Below are 19,467 nucleotides of genomic sequence, written 5' to 3'. Positions count from 1 at the left end.
CTGGTTAAGGACTAAGTTGAACATAAATGGAATTTAAGTGGAAGGATTTACTTTTGCTGAACAGCAGGCAGGTCTGTTCTTTTTGTAGCCAGTAGGTGTCATCACAGAGCCATACATTCCAAACCAGAGGGAAAATAGGTTCTCTTTTCCTTTATTTTTTCTGTTACCTGTTGGCTGCTTGCTCTACTTTTCACTTACGTTAATAGAAACCCCTCCAGTAAATTCCTGGTGTCTGCAGTTGCCTTGAGTGCCTTCATCCAAGATTTGTGCACACCCCATTCAAGCCAGGTAGATTACACTTTCTTAGGTACATTTGATTGATTGGTTGATTGGTTGGTTGATTGATCATGACAGGGTCTTGCTGTATAGCCCAGTTTGGCCTGGAACTCATGATCCTTCTGTGTTAGCTGGGATAACAGATGTGGATCATTTTGTATAGTACCTTTGGTATATTTAAAATCATCACATACGAGTTATTTTGTTTACTTTACAATTAAGTATTTAATACTTAATAATTTTATACTTTAATAATTTAATGCTTAAATTCTTCTTTGTTAAACACAATTATTACTAGTTATTAATATGGCTATTAGAAATATATACTGGTTTAACTTTTTGTAGTTACTGTTTCCAAGGAAGTTCCTAAAATTTTATTTTTCATCTACTAGATATATAGTTTGAAAAGTCAAATTGTAAAGGAATATTTATACTAAAAAACATCATTTCCTTGCCTCATCCTTCCCATAACAATGTTCTGTCCTTCTCCCATAACAATTATTTTTCTCTCTTTCACCTTTTCCTTCTAACATTTTGTCTCTATATGTGACAGGCTTTTAGGTGATTTTCATTTTTTATACTTCTAGTGTTTATTCCTAATTTTCTAAACTGTATAATCCAGTTTTTTCTTAAAGAATTAAAATGCAATATATGAAAGTTCTAGCAAGGCCATTTTAACTTTTAAATATTGTTACAGTGAATCAATTTTCTAAAGTATCATTTAACTCCTCAACTGCTCTGATTTGATGTTAGTTTCATTATCTCAGAGAAGAAATATCTCTGAGATTTAGGTTAGAAGTATTAAAAATTAAACAGTTTATATTGTCCAATTGTAAAAATAATTTTTCTGAAGCTTGAAAGCTTCTCTAACTCTTCCTTTTTCCTCTCCATTTAGGTATTCTCCCCTTCCCAACTTACAAACCCTGACATATCTTCATTTGATTGTTTTTCTTTACTTCTCTTTGTTCTCTTGTGTTTTACTGTAGATGAAGATCTGATTAAGTATGGTTGGCCCGAAGATATTTGGTAAGTGACAATTTTCATTGTGCTTTCTGTGGATTGTCATTTACTTTTTTGAACTTGGCCAACCACCTGCCTCCTATAATGAAAACTAGAACTTGTCATGGTATTTCTGTGTGTGGGTGTTCAGTAGTAAATAGCTGCAAATTCCCTTCATTTATAATTACCATGTAAATTGGCAAGAACATATTGGGGTTTGATCCCAGGCCTGAGAGCAAAGGCTCTGGAATTTTGGCTTCCTTTTACCTCTTGTAAGTTACTGAGGCAACCACATGCACACACTGAGACCATTCTTGAATGGGTGGGTGAGGCCTTCCAGGAATCAGTGAAGAAAACAGACACATCTGTATGGGTGGACTAGATGCTATATCTGAGCAGGCTTAGCTTTGAAAACACATAAACTGGCTTCCTTTGTCTTCTAAGCTCCCTGATGAGTCCATCACCCTGTCTTGATCCAACCCCACTCCTTCTTTCTAAAATATTATGGAAACTATTGAAATAATAATATGTGCTTCTTAGCTTCCCTCCAAGGTCATTTGATTGCTATTCACCAAACCCAGTCTGAAAAATAACAAGACAAAAATGAACACAAAGACTCTTCTGTGTTAGCTGATTTTTTTTTTTAATCTCTAATTGTCTTATAAACCTGTATGGACTTTTTGTACCTCTTTGACTTAGACCTTTAAGGAGTGTGTGGGTTCCTGTGGTTTCTCTGTCTTCTAACACAGTCTCACTCATTTGTTCTTTTTCAGTCTTCATCTTCTGCCCCTTACTCTGACTTTTATAATCTCTCTATCTGGGAGCTTAGGTCCTGCATGTTTAGTTGGGGTATCATCTCTCCAACTGGTAACACTCAGTGCCAAATGCTGCCGTGGAAATAAGTTATCAGATTCTATGTGCTTGGGTATAACAGTAATGGTGAACATTTTTCAAGCCCTAAATTGTATGCCAAATACTACCAAGTGTTTACCTATATCAATACATTTAATTTTTCAACAAGCTAGGGAAAGAAGTATTGATATTACGCCCATTTTTCAGATGAGGATCTGAGCAGATGTGTGCTGGTTGTTACTGGTCCCAGCTTTGTTCTAAATCATTACTTATCTCTTCCCACAGGGTATCACTCTTTTATTACTTCTTTCTTCCCCCAAGCTGTTGGTGCAACTCTCTCCAGATCTCTTCTTCAATTGTGGGCACAGATCATTCACTTAAAGAGTTTAGGAGACACTTTTTAGAAGAGTTGATTGGATTTTCAGTGAGCTTTACAGCATTGAGCATTTAAGAGAGCATTTAAATCAGCACAGAGACTGACTCAGGCTCCCCCTAGATTTGGTTATGTGCAGAACCCCTGATTATCTGCAGAGACTCCCTTCAGGGCCTCTTCTTGGGCTTCCATCTACCCAGTTATCACTCCAGTGGACATATTCTCCTGATTGTCCACCTTCTCCACAGTCTACTCTAAGGATCTAAGAGATACTGAAAATATGAGGAATTTAAAGGTTTTTCAAAATTTTTCCTAGCAGAATGTCCCATATGAACTCCTGTGTCTTCAAGTTAGACCCTGCTTAGTGTCCCCTTATCTCAGGCGGGCAGTTTGCACTGCTGAGAACTTGTGGGTTGAATGCTGCCTACCTTCTGAGGATCCTATACTAGAAGCTCTGTGAGGGCAGTGATCCACTTGCTTTGTTACTTCCTGTGTCCCTAGTACCAAACATATTGTAGGAGTTCAGTAAATTTGTTGACTTCCTAATTGCCTCGCTCTCTGCCTTCCTATAATTGATCCCTACTGAACAGTTCCTTGCAGTAAAAACTTTCTGGCTATCTTCCCACTGGAATATTTTTGCCCAAAGATCCCCAGACTCAAGGGAATTAGGAATGGCAGTGCCTGTTAGGTAGTTACTTGCTGGGCATTTTTAGTATATCAGGTTTTAGGCATATGAAAGGTTACACCATGGAAGTTGGTTCACCACAACTTTTTTTGTTGTTGGCTTTTGTTTTATGGATCTTTTTTTTTTTTTTTCTTTTGACAGTACTGGTTTGAACTTAGGGTTTCATGTTTGCTAGGCAGGTGCTCTACCACTTGAGCCACTCCACCAGCCCTACCACAACTTTTTAACTTGGTTTTAGATTAAATAAGTGGAAAAGAAATTTCTAATTTACAACCTACATCAATAAATTGTGACTTGAGTTGTTAATTTTGTTTAGGTTGGAGCTTACCAAATTGGTGTCTTCAGATACCTAAAGACGGTTTTTGGTACTCTAAAAGTCAAGATACTAGTGAGTATGGTTAGATGAGACTGACTTTTACTTTCAGAAGTTATTTGAGAACTGATGTGAGCTGGAATATGCTCAAACCACAAGTCTGTTCTGACTTCTCAACTCTCAGTCCTGGCAGCCTTCCAGGGGGTGCTGAGAATGATCGTGGACTGATCTGTGCTCCAGGAAAGGTTTTAACCTGGATCACTCTGATGCAGCTTTTGGAAATTTACCTCTATGACTGTCAACATCTGAGTTTATCTCCGAAGACCTCACTAGGCTCCTTTAAGCAAAGAATTTTCCTAGGAATCAATGAGAATGAAGTAAATTAATTTTTAAATGAGGAAAATAGCAATAGTGTGTGTTCATTGTCTCCACAGTGCTTAGTGAGCAGCATTTTCACTGACCCCACTTGAAGGAATTAAGCATGAGGCTTCTGAGGCATCTCAGTGTCCTCAGGTCATTGTTGCTCTTTTAGTGAAATTTCCAGCGTCTGTATTTGCTAAAGGCTAACAGGAATTAAGCAGGGCAGCAACATAACAAGGTAAGAGGGAAGTAGTGGGTATAATTTAAGCTTTGAGTAAGCATTTTGGGAAATTTGGGAAGGATTTTTTTAAGGAAATTTGCTCAAACTAGTTTTGTTTACAGATCTGATTTTTTTTTTTTTTTTAGCCCTGGGGTTTGAACTCAGAGCCTTATGCCTGCTAGGCAGGCACTCTTATGACTTGAGCTCCCACCAGCCCTTTTTTTGTGATGTTTTTTATCCAGATAGGGTCTTTCAAACTATTTGCCCAAGGTTGATCTCTGCATCCTGAAGTAGCTAAGATCACAGGCATAAGCCACCAGCACCCAGCTCGGATTTTTTTTTTTTCTATTTTTTTAGCATTTCAATCAAAGTCCCATACTTCTGTCAGTCCCTCCACCCTTTGTAGAGGCATACCTACTACGTACAAACCTGAAGTGGTATATGATTGCTGTGATACTCCTGTATGTGTTTTGATGCTTTTTAAAATTAAGTATAGAATTATGCAGGTATTTATTGACAAAATTTCACATCAGACACCTTGATGAAAAATCAATACAGTTTAGCTACTATAGGTATATAGAAAAGAGTTTTATATATATGGAGAAGTGGCTTAAAGTACTTGCTTTAAGTTAGAATGGCGGATGTTATTTCTCAATTGAGCTTGTTTATAGTGTGTTTTTCCTAAGATTCTAAATGAATAATATGTTATTTAATTTTTAGATTTGCAAAAACGCAGATTTTTCTAGGTGAAAAAAATGCCCAACTAAAGGTGATAATTAGTATAAATCTCTTTTAACAACTTGGAAAAACATAAATCAAATATGATGTAATGTCCATTCTAGCTATCAGTAATAATTAAGAATAAAACCTAGAGTCAACATAGTCTGCCCCCAATACCTGGTATTGTTCTATATTCAAAGTGAACAGCAAGGTATTACCTCTTTGAGGAGAGCATTAGAAACAGCATAAGCTTAACCTTTTTACTGACTCACACTTGTCTAAACATCTTGCACTGAGTGTGGCTCTGTGACCATTTTCACATCTAAAAAGTAAAGTAATACTTACAAAATGGCGAGCAAAATATTCAATAGGATGTAGTAGTACTTAGGTTTTACTGAACATTGTTAGTCTGGAAAAGAAAGGACAACAGAATCATAAAGTGCCAGTTGTGTTCATCGTTTAATGCTGGGATTCTAGGGGCATCTCTGGGTATTGCAAAGAGAGAAAGTCAACTTCATTTGGTGAATTGTAAGCATGAAAAGTACAATATTCCAAAATTTCACATCAATTTTAAAAGATTTGATTAACTTGATGAATGATAGAAACTTAATGAAAGATAAATTTAAGGTACTAGGGCATTCTGATTTTTCTTTTTTTTTTGAGGTCCTAGAGATTGAACCCAGACCTAGGCAAGTGCTCTACCACTTGAGCTATACTTCCCAGCCCATTCTGAATGTTTGTAAGACAAGGTCATACAAGGCATTGTTCATCCAGAAGATGTATTATTGTAGTTGTCAGAATATAGGGTTGAATGATTGCTTGACCTTTTTATTTAGGTTGCACTGGAGTTTGAATTCAAGGTTTTGTGCTTCCTAGGTAGGTGTTCTACCACTTCAGCCATACCTCCAGTTTAGTCTGACCCATTTAATGATGTAATCTGTTTAGTGACTTTAGGCCTATGGTTGTTTTTGCTATTGCTTGAAACTTGGGCTGTCCTAAGCCAAACCCTCATCTTTTCTCCAAACTGTGGTCCTGCAAATCTCCCAGGCTGGCTGGCAACATTGGAATGTCTCTGACTTCTTTCCTTGCCTTTTCTTTTCAGCTGAAATTTCTTGCCCTGTTTTTCTCTCAGCCCTGTGCTTTAGTCAGGGGCAGCCAAATCTCAGTTCTTCCATGAAGTCTTTGGTTACTTATAGCTCTTTTTATCACTTGAAAGATTACCCTTCTCAAGGCATTTAATATTTATTGTCTTGCTCACCTTGGCACTAAATCCCGCACAGCTGCATAGTTCCCAGTGTTTATCTTGCCTCTCCAGGTTGCTGGCGAGCCTTATGGGGATGGCAACTGTGTTTTATACCTCCCATAGTGCCTAGCATGTGGTAGGCCCCTGTGAGTATTTTCTTGGAATGGGATACTGTAAATGCAGGTGACCAAGGAGGTGGTTGTATGGTAGCTCTTGCTAAAAGTGGTTTTCATTCTTTGTAGGTTTCATGTGGACAAACTCTCTTCAGCTCATGTATACCTTCGATTACATAAGGTAACTGGATTTAAACATGGATTCATGGTTTATTCTCTAGTGACTAGCAGCATACCTTGTTCTGTGTTATTTTTCTGCAGTTAACTTGCTTAAGTAATAAATATGTTCAAAAGTCTAAAAGTTAGTAAATGAGTGTTTTTCTCCTGACTTAGAGAATCATTATGGAAAATTCTGTGTGATTTCTGAGACTTCGAAGGGGCCATTTTACATGTCTCCCAGTAGAAGCACTGCCTTATCCTGCCAGCTTTCTCTCCCTTTCAATTCAGTCAACACTACCAGACTTTCTCTCTTCTCTGGTGGTTCCTTTTTCTCAGGCTCACTCCATTCTCCTTCCTCATTGAGGGGATGTTTCCAGTTATCAGGGCTTCTTTGAGCAGTCTAAAACAGCATGACAATGATAAAGGAAGAAAGATTTAATGTACTCTTGTAATATAGTACTGCTATTTTTTCTAGTCTGTCTTTAGTCATATATTTTATATAGTTAAATCATAGGTACATATGCCTGTTATATGTAATGCCTTTTTTTTTAAAAAATCAACTTTTTACCTTAGAATAATTTTAGATTTAGAGAAGTTTTCCTCATTGTTAACATCTTACAATACCATGGTAGATATGTCAAAACTAAGAAGCCAAGTTAGTTTAATTTACTATTAACTAAACTCTGGACTTTATTTGAACTTCACCAGTTTTTCCATTAATGTTCTTTTTCTTTTCTAGGATACATGGTAGGGTACCACACTGCATTTTGTTATTTTTGTTTGTTTTTGGCTATACTGGAGTTTGAACTCAGGGCCTCATGCTTGCTAGACAGGCACTCTACCACTTGAGCCACTTCACCAGTACCACATTGCGTTTTTTTCTCTTAGCATATATTAATTGTACAAAGAGGTTTCATTGTGATATTTCCATATAGCATGTAATATACTTTGATCAAATTTACCCCCTTTATTATCCTTTTTTATTCCTTCTTCTTACCTTTTGAGACAATTTTTAATAGTTTTATGAAGTGCTTTGATCATGTTCACCCTACCACACTGCATTTAGTTGTCATGTCTGCCCTAGTCTCCTCTGGTCTTTGAGTTTCTCTTTTTCTGTTTTTTTTGTTATCTTGACAGTCTGATCAGGGATTTTTGTAGAATGTCACTTAATTTGGTTTCATCTGATGTTTTCCTCATCACTAGATTGAGGTTATGGGCTTGGAGGGGAGAGAATACCACAGAGAGGAAGTGCCTCCTCATCCCATCGTGTCAGGGCTCATCATTGATGTTGTGAGCCTTGATTACCTGGCCAGTGTAGTGTTTTACTAGGCTTCTCCATTGACAAGTTGCTTTTCTCCCCATTGTAGCTCCTCATAGGGGCAGGGGATAGGATTAAGTTCCACTTTCTGGAGGATGGAGTATCTACATGTATTATTTGGAACGCCCCCATTTATTTGCATCACTATGGACTCTTGTTTATTTTATGCTTTGTGTTGTATCCTGGTACTATTACTCTGTTGCTTCTGCTGTTCCAGCTTTGGCTGAAGCTTTTTCAACCCTTTCATGGTGGCTTCTATACTCTGACATGTGCCCATTCTTTTGTTTTCTCAGCACTTTCTTAATTTATGACCCTATGAAGTGCTCCAGGCATGTCTTGAATGAGCCCTGCCCTAGCTCTAGAATCTTCCATTTTTCCAAGGCGCCTGGTTTATTTTCTTGGTGAATGGTATTTTGAAATTAAGATCTTGATCCTGGGAGTACTTAATACTATTCAAGTATCTTGTTTCAGCTTGAGCATCCCTAACCTAAAAATCAAAAGTCTGAAACGGCCAAAATCCAAACACCTGATTGCATGTGACAGATTGTAGTAAAAATGCTGGTATACTAAAAATACCACATAAAATGACCTTCAGCCTGTGTGTATAAGGTGTATATGAAACATAAATGAATTCTGTGTTCAGACCTGGATCCCATCCCCAAGATCGCTCATGTATATGCAGATACTCCCAAATCTAAACAAAAATCTGAAATCCAAAGCACATTTCAGATACGGGATACTCAGCTTGTAATATACAAGTACACTGACTCATGTCCATATGCATATCTATAATTGTTTCTCTGTTTCTTCATCTGTGCCTTCATTAAGCTTCAGCATGAGCTTGTACTATCTTTGACTCTAATCTGAGAAACCTGGCTCCCACCATGCACCTTCCATTTACTTATTTGTCTCCTATATATGTGTAAGTGGTTTCAGAACTGTTAAATTATATCTCCATGGGAAACAGCTTTATCAAGTAGAATACAGTGGTGATGAACACTTATTTTGTCTCTTGTGACTTCTAGTCAGAACATTATTTTCCAAAGTTACCTTTAAGCTGCTTTTTTCCTATCCTTTTAGTGTTGTGATGGCCTACATTTATATTGCAGTTAGATTATTTTATCTCTCACTCTGCATCCATTCTGGCATTCCTGGTTGATTATGTTATTACTATTGTGATTGTTGTTATTATTATTCTGGTGATGTGGGGATTTGAACTCAGGGCTTCACACTTGCTAGACAGGTGCTGTACCATATGAGCCATGCCTTCAGACCTTATTACTTTTTAAAGTGACTATTCCTAAACTTTTTCATGGTACTGTATTATTTCCATATTTTGATTTACTGTAGAGAGCTGATAATATGCCACACTAATGCATAAGCTCCTTTGTCAGAACATAGGTTGTTTAGAGCTTTCCAGTGTTACGAATTTCCAAAAAGAAATATACTGATTGTTTTTTTTTTTTTTTTCAGATGAGATCTTATTATGTCGCCCAGGCTGGTCTCAAACTCTTAGGCTCAAGTAATCTTTCTGCCTTAGCTTCCAAGTACTAGAATTATAGGCATGTACCACTGTGCCTGGTTTTGGAATATTTTCTTAGAGTAATTCTTAGGTATGGAATAGCTGGGTCGAAAGATACACATATTTTGGTAATTCCAGATTGCCTCTAGAGTATTGTTTAAAATGCTATTTGCTAATCATAGGCTTTCCAAAATCCTTTTGATTTTATAACTTTTGAGAAGCTATTTTAGCTGGGTTCAAGTGGCTCATGCTTATAATCCTAGCTACTTGGGAGGCTGAGATCAGGAGGATTGAGGTTTGAGGTTGGCGTGGGCAAATAGTTGGCAAGAACTCATCTCCAATATAAACAGAGCAAAATAGACTGGACATGTGGTTCAAGTGGTAGAGTGCCTATGTTGTAAGTGTAAAGCCCTGAGTTCAAACCCCAGTTCTACCAATAAATAAATGATTTTAATAAATATGTGATGCTACTTTATTATGGCTTTAATATTAACACCTTTTTGGGGGATGGTACTGGGGTTAAACTCAGGCCTTGGATTTGCTAGGCAGGTATTCTACCACTTGAGCCATTTTCCCAGCTCTAATATTAATGTCTTAATTTACTGGCAAGGTTAAACTGTGTGTTCCACCTTTATTTGAACAATTGATATTTTTGAGGACTGTATTATGAAGAAAAGACTCCTCTTTTATGAATTCCATGCTGGAACAAGCTCCTGAATTCTCCTAGGTAACATTTTGCTGTTTTGAAACTAATAAATGTAGAAAAAATTCAGTATGGTGTTACCAGGTTTCTTTTTGTTGCATGTTACTTCTTTTCCTTTGGATTTGCTGTGTCAGAATGGAAATGATGGTGGCCGTCTTGGGGTTCCATATCTATCAGTTATTACTTGTTTGAATAGAAGTTCAGTTTCATTTTCTTTTAGAAGCATATGATGTCGTTTTGAAAGTGTGTGCTCTGGGTGGAACTTTTACCTAGTTGATTTCAGACCCAGACTGGTGTCTGCCTCTTGGATTCAAATCCTAGCTCTGCTGCTTACTAGCTGTGTTATTTGAGCACATTACTATGCTTGTTGCCATGTCTGTAGAAGAGACCAACTACTATTTTATTGGGTCATTGTGAGGATTAAAGGAGGTAGCATATCTTGAAGCCCTTAGAATATCGTCTTGTGTGTGCTAAGCACTGTATGCATTGACTGGGCTTTGTTGAATTCAACCCAAACCATAATTCAGCAGTATTCTTTCATAAACCTCTTTGATTTTGAAACTCACAGAAAAGTCTCGACTATCTATAGGTTTCTTATCCCATTTACATAGATGACACAAAGACAACTGTCAAAATTCTGGCCTTTACATATAGGGAGTCTTGGACCCTCACTTAGAGCTTGCTTCCTCTAACTATATGCTGAGTGTTAAACTGGATATTTTTTCTTTTTTCTTTTTCTTTTCTTTTCACTTGCTCATATTATATTGGAAGTGGCAAACCAGAAACAGAGGATTACTTTAGGAATAGTGACTCTACAGGTATTAAGGAGAAGTATTGAGTCATAGCCTGACTCAGGGACCAAGAAACTACACAGTGCCACAAGAACTCCATAAATACTAAAGTCTGGGCTAGTTTTTAGAGCGTGGCTTTGATTTGGTTCATCTCTCAGCTGTCACTCACTAGACCTTAGCTTAGTTTCTTAACTTCATTAAGCTTCAGTTTCTTCATTGGCAAAGTGAAGGCATACTGTCCAGTTCATATGGCTATTTACCTGGCATATGGCACTCAAAAAGTTGTTTTTTCCTATCATTTTGATGTTATTTAGTATGGGGTCAGCTTCTACGTATTTTATCACCGTCACTGCTTTAGAGCCCAATGTGATGATTGATAATTGTAATGATGACATTGTGTTTTTAAGATGTTAAGTTCAGAATCCTCTATTTAAATCACCTGGAAAATGCTTGGGATGAGAATTGTCTTTAAAGTAGTGACAAACCTATGTATTTGAGAGATTCTCATTTAAAACACTTAAAATGAAAAAAAGTGTAGGAAACACCATGGGAAAAACTATATCAGTATTTACTTAGGTGAAACATTTCATTCGATGACAGATGTTTCTATAATTCCATGCCTAGTAGGACCCAGTACAGAACTGATTTCCACTTACTCTTGGCTTTGAAAATATTTTTTTTAATCATTCTTCTTACCTTCAATTTGATACAGGTTTCTGTAGAGGGAAAGGACTAAGATTATCTTTGTTACTTCTCTGTCATGGTGAAGGGTTGCGATCTAACACAAGTACTTTGTTCCTGATTATGGCTGAGGGTAGATGAACTACCTTATGCTTGAGATACAGAACTTTTGAGTTGTCTCTATTTATTGGGGTGCTGGGGACTGAATACAGGGCTTTGTACTTGCTAGGCAAGCTCTCTAATACTGAACTACACCTCTATCCCCCATCCAGTTGTCTCTTTTTTTTTTGGTAGTGAAAGTAATAGTAAGGAATACGCTTTCAGTATACTGAAAGGTCATCTCAGAAATCGAGGTCAAAAACAACCTCAAGTTGTCTCTTTGAGAGAGAAAGGTCATAGAGACCTCAGCCTGAAAGACTTCAAGTTAAGATGTCATTTCCCCCACAAGGTTTCCAGAAGTAATAAGATGACAAAAATTATTGAGACATAATTACAGTTAATATTTTTTTATTTATTAAGTGTCAGTATTTTCTACATTACTGCCTTCTCTTAGTTTAAAAAACATCCCCATGGCAGAGACAGTACATTTATTTCATTTTTCAGTGTTCTGTTACAGAACTGAAGAACCCTTGACTTTACTGAAGTCTTGCTAGCAGGTAAGACAGCAAACACCCTTTGCTACTGAGTGCTCTGGGGAGTGGACCATTTTTATTTTTGTGTTTCAGGGAGAAAACATAGAAGACATTCCAAAGGAGGTGCTGATGGACTGTGCCCACCTTGTGAAGGCCAATAGTATTCAAGGTCAGTTTTCCTAGAAGTGTTTTCAGAATCAGCCCTGATTTTCTCTCTGTCTGAAATGGATCACATTTTAGAAAACATGCTATTGACTTTGGCCTAGACAGAGGAAAAGCAGATAACATCTTTAATGTGAATGTCAGTTTTGCTAGCTGTCAAAGAACTAAAAGCTAATTTCCGTATCTCATTTTTATGGTCCTACCTGAATCTTCTCTCTTTTTAATTTCCTTTCCTTACCTTCATAGGAGTTTGTCTAGATCTGCCTATTTGTAAAAAGAAAGAGAAATGGCTTTATTTCAATGTTGGTGTCTTTTTTATTTTTTTGAGAAGTTCTTGCTGTGTAGCTCAGACTGGCCTCAAATTTGCCATCTTCCTGCCTCAGCTTCATAAGTGCTGGGATTAGAAGTGTATACCACCACATCCAACTTTTGTTGATGTCTTAATTTTCATCATTTGTCATTAGATTCTAGAACTAGAGTCTTAAAATCATGCTTTTAGTATACTTTGTCTCATCTTCCTCTTATATACTTTTTTCTTCATTGAAGTTGTGAAGGTATCAAGTCAGTTGATCTTGTCATCTCTCCTCCCGAGAGAATCTTACTTAGTTGCTATGGAGTGATCCCTTAGTATCATTAGTTTCAAAAATTCTCCAGGTGATTCTAATGTGCACTGTGAGTTGAGAACAGTTGACTTGGAGTACTCTGCTTGGTTCTTGTTTAGTTCTACTGTATAAAATTTAATTCACTAGTAAAGTAAAAAAGGATGATTATTGAGCTGGGGGTGGCAGTTAAGAAGGGGAGTCAGAAGGTAATAGTCTGCTAAATGATTGAGATAATTAATCAGATGTTAGGAATAGGACATAGATCTAGATAGAGTAGAAGTAATTTTATTTTGATCTGAAGTTGAAGGATGATCCAGAGGGTTGGAAAGAAATACAATTTGGGTAGAAGATAAACATGAGGCAGACTGTCAAACCAACCATTTTGGCCAACGGTGTCCAGAGTGGGTCCAGTGGAAAACTGAAAGAAAAGCAATCGGGGCCATTGTGTATAGGCAGCTTTATTCTAAGCAACAACACAGCAGACTGCAGGAGGGAAGGAGAGACAGGGGAACCTGCTGTTTCTGCCTAGTAAAACCCCAAAAAAACCAGTTACACAGCAGCCTGGACTCATAAACACATACCCTGTTACATAAGTGTACTTTGGCATCCAGCCGGGGGCCTAATGGCCCAAGGTTAAGTTTCCATGGTTACACCTTCAAGGCTATGCAGTTCCCAAGACAGTATTCCCAGAGCTGCACCCCCCTTCTTCCGAGGTTGCACCTGTGTGACTGAGAATATGGTCTCCACACAGACACATAGCTGATAAAGATACTAGGGGTGGGTGATTACAGAACAAACACTAGCCAGCAGTCCTTTCCTGTCACTTAACTGATCTCTTGAATCTTACCTAAGACAGCCCTAGTAATGAATCAGGTACCTAGGCCAAGAAGGTCCAAGTCTTGCCTCATGGAGCTACCAATTTTCATCTCCATAAATCAATAGACTGTAATAAGTTTAGGTATATTCCATTTTATGAGTACAATAAAATTTTCTTAGCTCTTCAGTTATTGAAATAATTATTATTTTCTGCTCTTCCAGCTATCTCCACACAGCCCTGTTTCTTCCTGTGTTCCTGGCTTGTTCAAAAAAGCTTAGGACTCGTTATTCTTGGCTCAGTCTCTTTCTTCTTAACTGTTTTATAGTTTACTAGTTCTAGAGAAGTCGGAACGAGGAGGAGAGAGTCACGACATCAAATAGCCCTCCCTTTCCTCCTTAGCTGTCCACAGTGATGGCTTACTTAACAGGAAAACTAGCTGAGCCCCAGGCCTCACTTGTGAGTCAGTAGTAGAGACTGCTGCTGAGGAATGAAGAAAATGGTCTTTGCTTGCAGAGGACACTCCACCTGCTGCAGCACTGTGTAGTTACAAAAATTTTCCTCGCTGCTTAGCACCAAGAGAATGGAGATGAAAATTGTTTGTTGTCAAAAATCAATCTGTTCTGGGGCATAAGTTTAGAATTATAAGTCAGCCTGCTGTATGTCACTTGATGAATCTTGCCAGACTAAATTCCCCGGAAGCTTAAGAGGTTCTGTGACTCCCTTTGCCTGGATAGTCCAGTCTAGACTTCTTAAGTTGGCATCTAAGCATCTCTGGTCCCTTCATAGATTTCATTCCAGCTCAAGCTAATCTTTGCTGTTTTCTGACCTTGTACTTTTGCTTATATTGTTCCCTTTATTGCTCTTTATTCTGTCCCCCTCAGTCATTAAATGAGCAAATTCAAGCCAGGGTAATAATAGTAATTGCTAACATTGAAGGAATATTAGTTACATGCCTGGTCCTGTAAAATATTTCCTTTATCAACCCTCTTGAGTTAGGTTTTTTTTTTACCTTACAGAACAGGGAACTCACCTTAAAGAGGATTAAGGAACTTGCACAGGGTCTCAGAGCTCTGAAGGCCAGATTCAACTTTAAAGTCTTTTGTCTTAATCACAGAGCTCTGTGTACCTCCTTGTTGGCACCTTTCCTTTCTCTAGCTCTGAAGGGACCCTGCTTTTTCTGAACTATTTCAGCAATCTTGCCTGTACCTTTCCAGCAACCTTTGATGCCTTCTTTTAATTGAAGTTTTTATGTATCCCCTGCAGTGCCTTTCACATAAAGATTTAAAAAATAAAAAAAGCAAAAACTTTATTTTGAAAAAAACTTTCAAACCTACAGAAAAGTTGCAAGAAAAATACAACTCCATATACCTTTCACTTAGATTCACCAATTTAAAATTTTGTCATATTTATTTGCTTTCTGTATATATCATACTCATTATTAACTTTTTTAAATGAACCATCTGAAGGAAAGTTGTAGGCATTACAACCCACCCAACCCTATCTCCTAAGAACAAGGATGTTCTCTGAAGTAACTACAGTACAATGATCAAATTCGGGAAACTTAACATGGGTAGAATACTGCAATCTGATACACAATCTGTATTTAAATTTGGCAGTTGTCCTGCTTTTGTTCCTTTATAGCATTTTTGTTCTGATCTAGGTTCATGCAGTGACAGAGTGTGGTGTAGCTCAGGCTGGCCTTAAACTCATGATCTTCCTTCATGCAGTGTATTTACACATCACAATTCTTTGATCTCTTTAGAGTCATAGTGTGCATTTTTGCACATTCTAGTCAGGCAGCATGGGATGTTGATTTGTACCATTTGGGGAACATTAACTGACCATTTATTAAGGTGGAGTTCACCAGCTTTCTCTAGTGTTTGTGGGGACTAAAACCACCAAAGTCTGTAGTTATCTAATGTGGAAGGACAGAAGCATCAGAACAGTGATTCATTCACCTATAATTCTCAGCTGCTGGGGAGGCTGATGAGAGTGAAGGGGAACTTCTGGTGGAGGTATTAGTGGGAAAGAATAGAGGATGAGTGAACAGGGTACCTGGCACCCCTTTCATCTAGACCATTTCAGCTATGATGACCTTTTTGTGCTTTCTTTGTTAAAAAGGGTTACATTGCTTAAAGAAGCAATAAACAAAATCCCTACTAAATTAATCTGATTTTTCATATTTCAGGTGAGAATCAGAGCCATGAAGACTTTCCCAGAGTGGTACAGCTGGTCTCTGGTAGTGACAGGAAAGAGTACAGGTCTTTGAAATCCCAGGCCATGGCTTTGTATTGCTGCTTAACCTTCACTGACTCAAGGACTCCTTTGAGAATCTCAAGAAACTCACTTGGTCCTTTTTTCTTGAACAAAAAACACACATGATAAATATTCATTCAATTTTAGGGCTTTCTCAGAAGTCCCTGAAACTAATCTTGGATGCCTCCCTGCTTTCCATTGTAATGTTTTTGTTTGCATTTTGTTTAATGTCAGCTCTACTATTTGCCTTTTGTGGGTGGTTTGAAAGCATTTTGTGGTTTGAAACAGCAGAAAGCTTGTTCCTCCCAAGCCTCTTCCTGGGTTGGATGATGGCAGTATGTCGTGGATGAGGGGGTGTGTTACTCCATCTCATCCTGACTGCATGTTGAAGACAGTCTCTCTTGGCAGGCTGCAAGATGAACAACGTTAATGTGGTATATACACCGTGGTCTAACCTGAAGAAAACAGCTGACATGGATGTGGGGCAGATAGGCTTTCACAGGCAGAAGGATGTAAGTGTTTGTACTGCTGCAGGAGGTAAAGCCAGATGAGGGGTGGCATCCACCTGTTCTGTCTGTCATTGTGGTATTGAGGGCCGAGCATGATGTATGCTTCCTAAGGGAGTTAAATTGGGCTGTTCGACCCCTCGAAAGCTTCAGCCCTCTTTGAGGAGAGAAAAACAAAAATAAAGAATTGGTATTTTCCCCCTGTCCCTCTTGAAGGTAAAAATTGTGACAGTGGAGAAGAAAGTGAATGAGATCCTGAACCGATTACAGAAGACCAAATCAGAGCGGTTCCCAGACCTAGCAGCAGAGAAAGAAAGCAGGGACCGTGAAGAGAGGAATGAGAAAAAAGCCCAAAATCAGGAAATGAAAAGGAGAGAAAAAGAAGAAATGAAGAAGAAAAAGGAAATGGATGAACTTAGGTATATTGAATCTATGGCATTGGTGTCTACCTTGAGGATTGCTCCCTGTTGGTCTTAGTCCTGAGTTTACCTTAAGAATTATGTATTGGTCATGTAACAAGCTCAAAGCCTTAAGTGAGTCTGAAAAAGGGCATTTATATTAATGTGCTGATCGATGACTTGCCCTTGTATAGAAGTAGGACATGCATATAGATGTGTGAAATAAAATAACTAACTTTACTCTTAGCCAAACCATCATAGGTTTTCCTTAGTTTGACTTGTAAAGTTCTTCAGAAAGGAAAAGATGTTATAACAAGTATTTAATGTTGACTAACTGCAATTTAAATAGTTTTAACTCTTAACAACCAACACTAATAACTCTCAAAAACTGTTTTTAAACCCTTTTTCTACATCTTGAAAGGTTAAAAAAAATGTGGTGAGACCTTCAGTGTCCTATAATAGTTGATATACAATTTGGCTCCTGAAATACTCGTGAATAAACCCTTGAGGATATTCACTATATCCATATTCTATTGCTTCTGCAAAATGGCCGCAAATTTAGTTGCTTCTAACAGTGCATATCTATTATTGTGTAGTCCTGTCAAAAGTCCAGCAGAGTTCTCATTGGACTCAAATTGCAGTGTCAACATGGTGGTTCCAGGGAAGACTCTTTCTTTTTGCAGTTTGTAGAAGCTGTCCGCACTGTGTGGCTTGTGGCCCCTTCTTCCATCTTCAAAGTCATAGTCAGTGCTCCCTCTCTGAGTACTGCTGTCTTTGCTTTTAAGGTAGATTGTGCCCAGCCAGGTAATCCATAGATCCAAAGGTCTTAGAAAATCTTTGTCTTAATTATATCCACAAAGTCTACTTTGTCACCTAAGATAACATTTATGGGTTTTAGAGATTAGGCTGTGGACATTCAGGGGTTGGGGGTTAGGCTTGTCATTCTGCCTAGCACATGGAATCTATATAATAAGTGTCACTGTACCTGAACTTGCACCTTGTTTTTCTTAACTTAGGTAAATTAGTCCTATGGCTTCTAATTGTACCGCTAGATTGTCCCATGGTTTCCCCTAGATATCAATTGTGAGAAGTGTATCAAAAGAAAAAAAATATGGATAACACATACTACCTTTGGGGAGGGTATAGAATGGGAAGCCACCTGTCTTGCTATGTTCTGGTTCAGTTTCCTTGGAATACTCTGGATCTTGTTGGGTCAGAATATAGGTGTTACAACCACATACTATTGTTTTTTCATCATTGACACATACAAGTTCCTTTTGGGGTTCTTCTAAAACAGGAAGAGTGATTTCATTTAAAATAGAACATCATGTGGAGAACTCTGGAAGTGTATAGTGAGTTAAAGTCTGCCAGCATGAGACAGACTAATGCATAGATTTAGTTTTGCGACATGGCCTACAATTGTGAGTCTGCTTTGTTTTGTAAGAAAAATTAATCAGTGTAGTGAAATTGAATTCTGAGTGACATAGGATTTAGAATAGTTCATTCTTTTTTGTTTTTAATTTGGAGTGGGGGAAAATTGAAAACATGTCTTTTTATGCCCTTTACATGTAGATCTGTTTAGAAACATAGATGTAACATAGATGTTACATGTTAGAAACATAATCACTTAATTAGCTTATAACATTTAATAAGGAAAAATAGCTAACATTTTTAGACATCGACCCATCTGCCAGATGTTGAACTAAAAGTACATTTTCTCATTTATCAGATAGATATTTCTGTTGTCTACATTTTTGTGCTACTGGGTTTTAAACTCAGCCTCACATTACTAGGCACATGCTTTACTATTTGAGCCATACCCCCAGCCCTTGTTATCTGCATTTAGCCAAAGAGGAAACTGAGTCTGAGAAGCAGTTAAGTAACTTGCTGAAGATCACATAACTAGTTAGTCTCAGATTGATTCTCAAACCACAGACATTACTACATTTGTCTGCCCTCTATTCAGTTTTCAGATATTCCATATAAATGAACATAAATTAGTCAAGTAATTTATAAATGTTATAATTTGCCTGAAAATAGACTATATTTTTTTATTGGCAGTATTGGAGTTTGAACTTAGTCTTATATTTGCTAAGCAGGTACACTACCACTTGCTGCTCAGCCAGTCCCATTTTTTTGTTTTGAATTGAGCTATATGCTACTAACATTTAGGGCACTTGTTATGATATTATTTGTTTCAAAAGTTGCAAGCATTTAACTGGAAGACCCCATCAGCTAAAATAATTTTCCTGTCTTTTGGCCTTACTTTCATAACATCAACAATATTTAAAATATTTATGTGAACTGAGGGGAAAGAATTCTCAATCTTACTAAAATGTGTACTTCAGAAGTTTGTCTAGGACTAGGAATATAGCTCAAATGGTAGAGCCCCTACCAGAGGCTCTGAATTCAAACCCTAGTACCTCATTTAAAAAAAGAAAAGAAAAAAAGTTTGTCCAGTGGAGGGGGCGGGGAGGACATAGGAAAGGGTGTGGGAGGTGAATATGGAGGAAATATGTACTCATGTATGAAAATGGAAAAATGAGACCTATGAAACTGTTCCATGTATAGGGGGTTGGGGGATAATGAAGAATGATGGAGAGGGCAAATTTAACTATGATATATTGTTAGAACTGTTGTAAACGTCACAGTGTATTCCAGTACAACATTAATATAAGAAAAAAAGTTAGACACAGGAGCTTAACAATAGTAACTAATAACAAAATAGAATAATTATAATAAAAGAAGTTTAGTCCTATTTTCACT

At 37.6% G+C, this 19,467-nt stretch overlaps 1 protein-coding gene across 2 annotated transcripts in view; it reads left to right on the top strand.

The window, feature by feature from the left end:
• The window catches only part of Ccdc25 (coiled-coil domain containing 25), a 33,285-nt gene that overhangs the window by 7,285 nt on the left and 6,533 nt on the right, over nt 1-19,467 (top strand). The window contains exons 3-7 of one of the 2 annotated variants that reach the window (XM_020173204.2): nt 1,263-1,302; nt 6,284-6,335; nt 12,054-12,129; nt 16,206-16,309; nt 16,520-16,722. In XM_020173204.2, coding sequence (XP_020028793.1) covers nt 1,263-1,302; nt 6,284-6,335; nt 12,054-12,129; nt 16,206-16,309; nt 16,520-16,722 — 475 coding nt within the window. Of the gene's footprint in view, nt 1-1,262; nt 1,303-6,283; nt 6,336-12,053; nt 12,130-16,205; nt 16,310-16,519; nt 16,723-19,467 lie in introns of those variants that run through there. The other variant, XM_074055218.1, reaches the window with a different exon arrangement.

The sequence above is a fragment of the Castor canadensis genome, chromosome 14 (assembly GCF_047511655.1).
Source record: "Castor canadensis chromosome 14, mCasCan1.hap1v2, whole genome shotgun sequence".
Taxonomy (NCBI): Eukaryota; Metazoa; Chordata; class Mammalia; order Rodentia; family Castoridae; genus Castor; species Castor canadensis.
The sequence above is the reverse complement of the archived record's forward strand: the minus strand, read 5'-3'. Positions and strand labels throughout refer to the sequence as shown.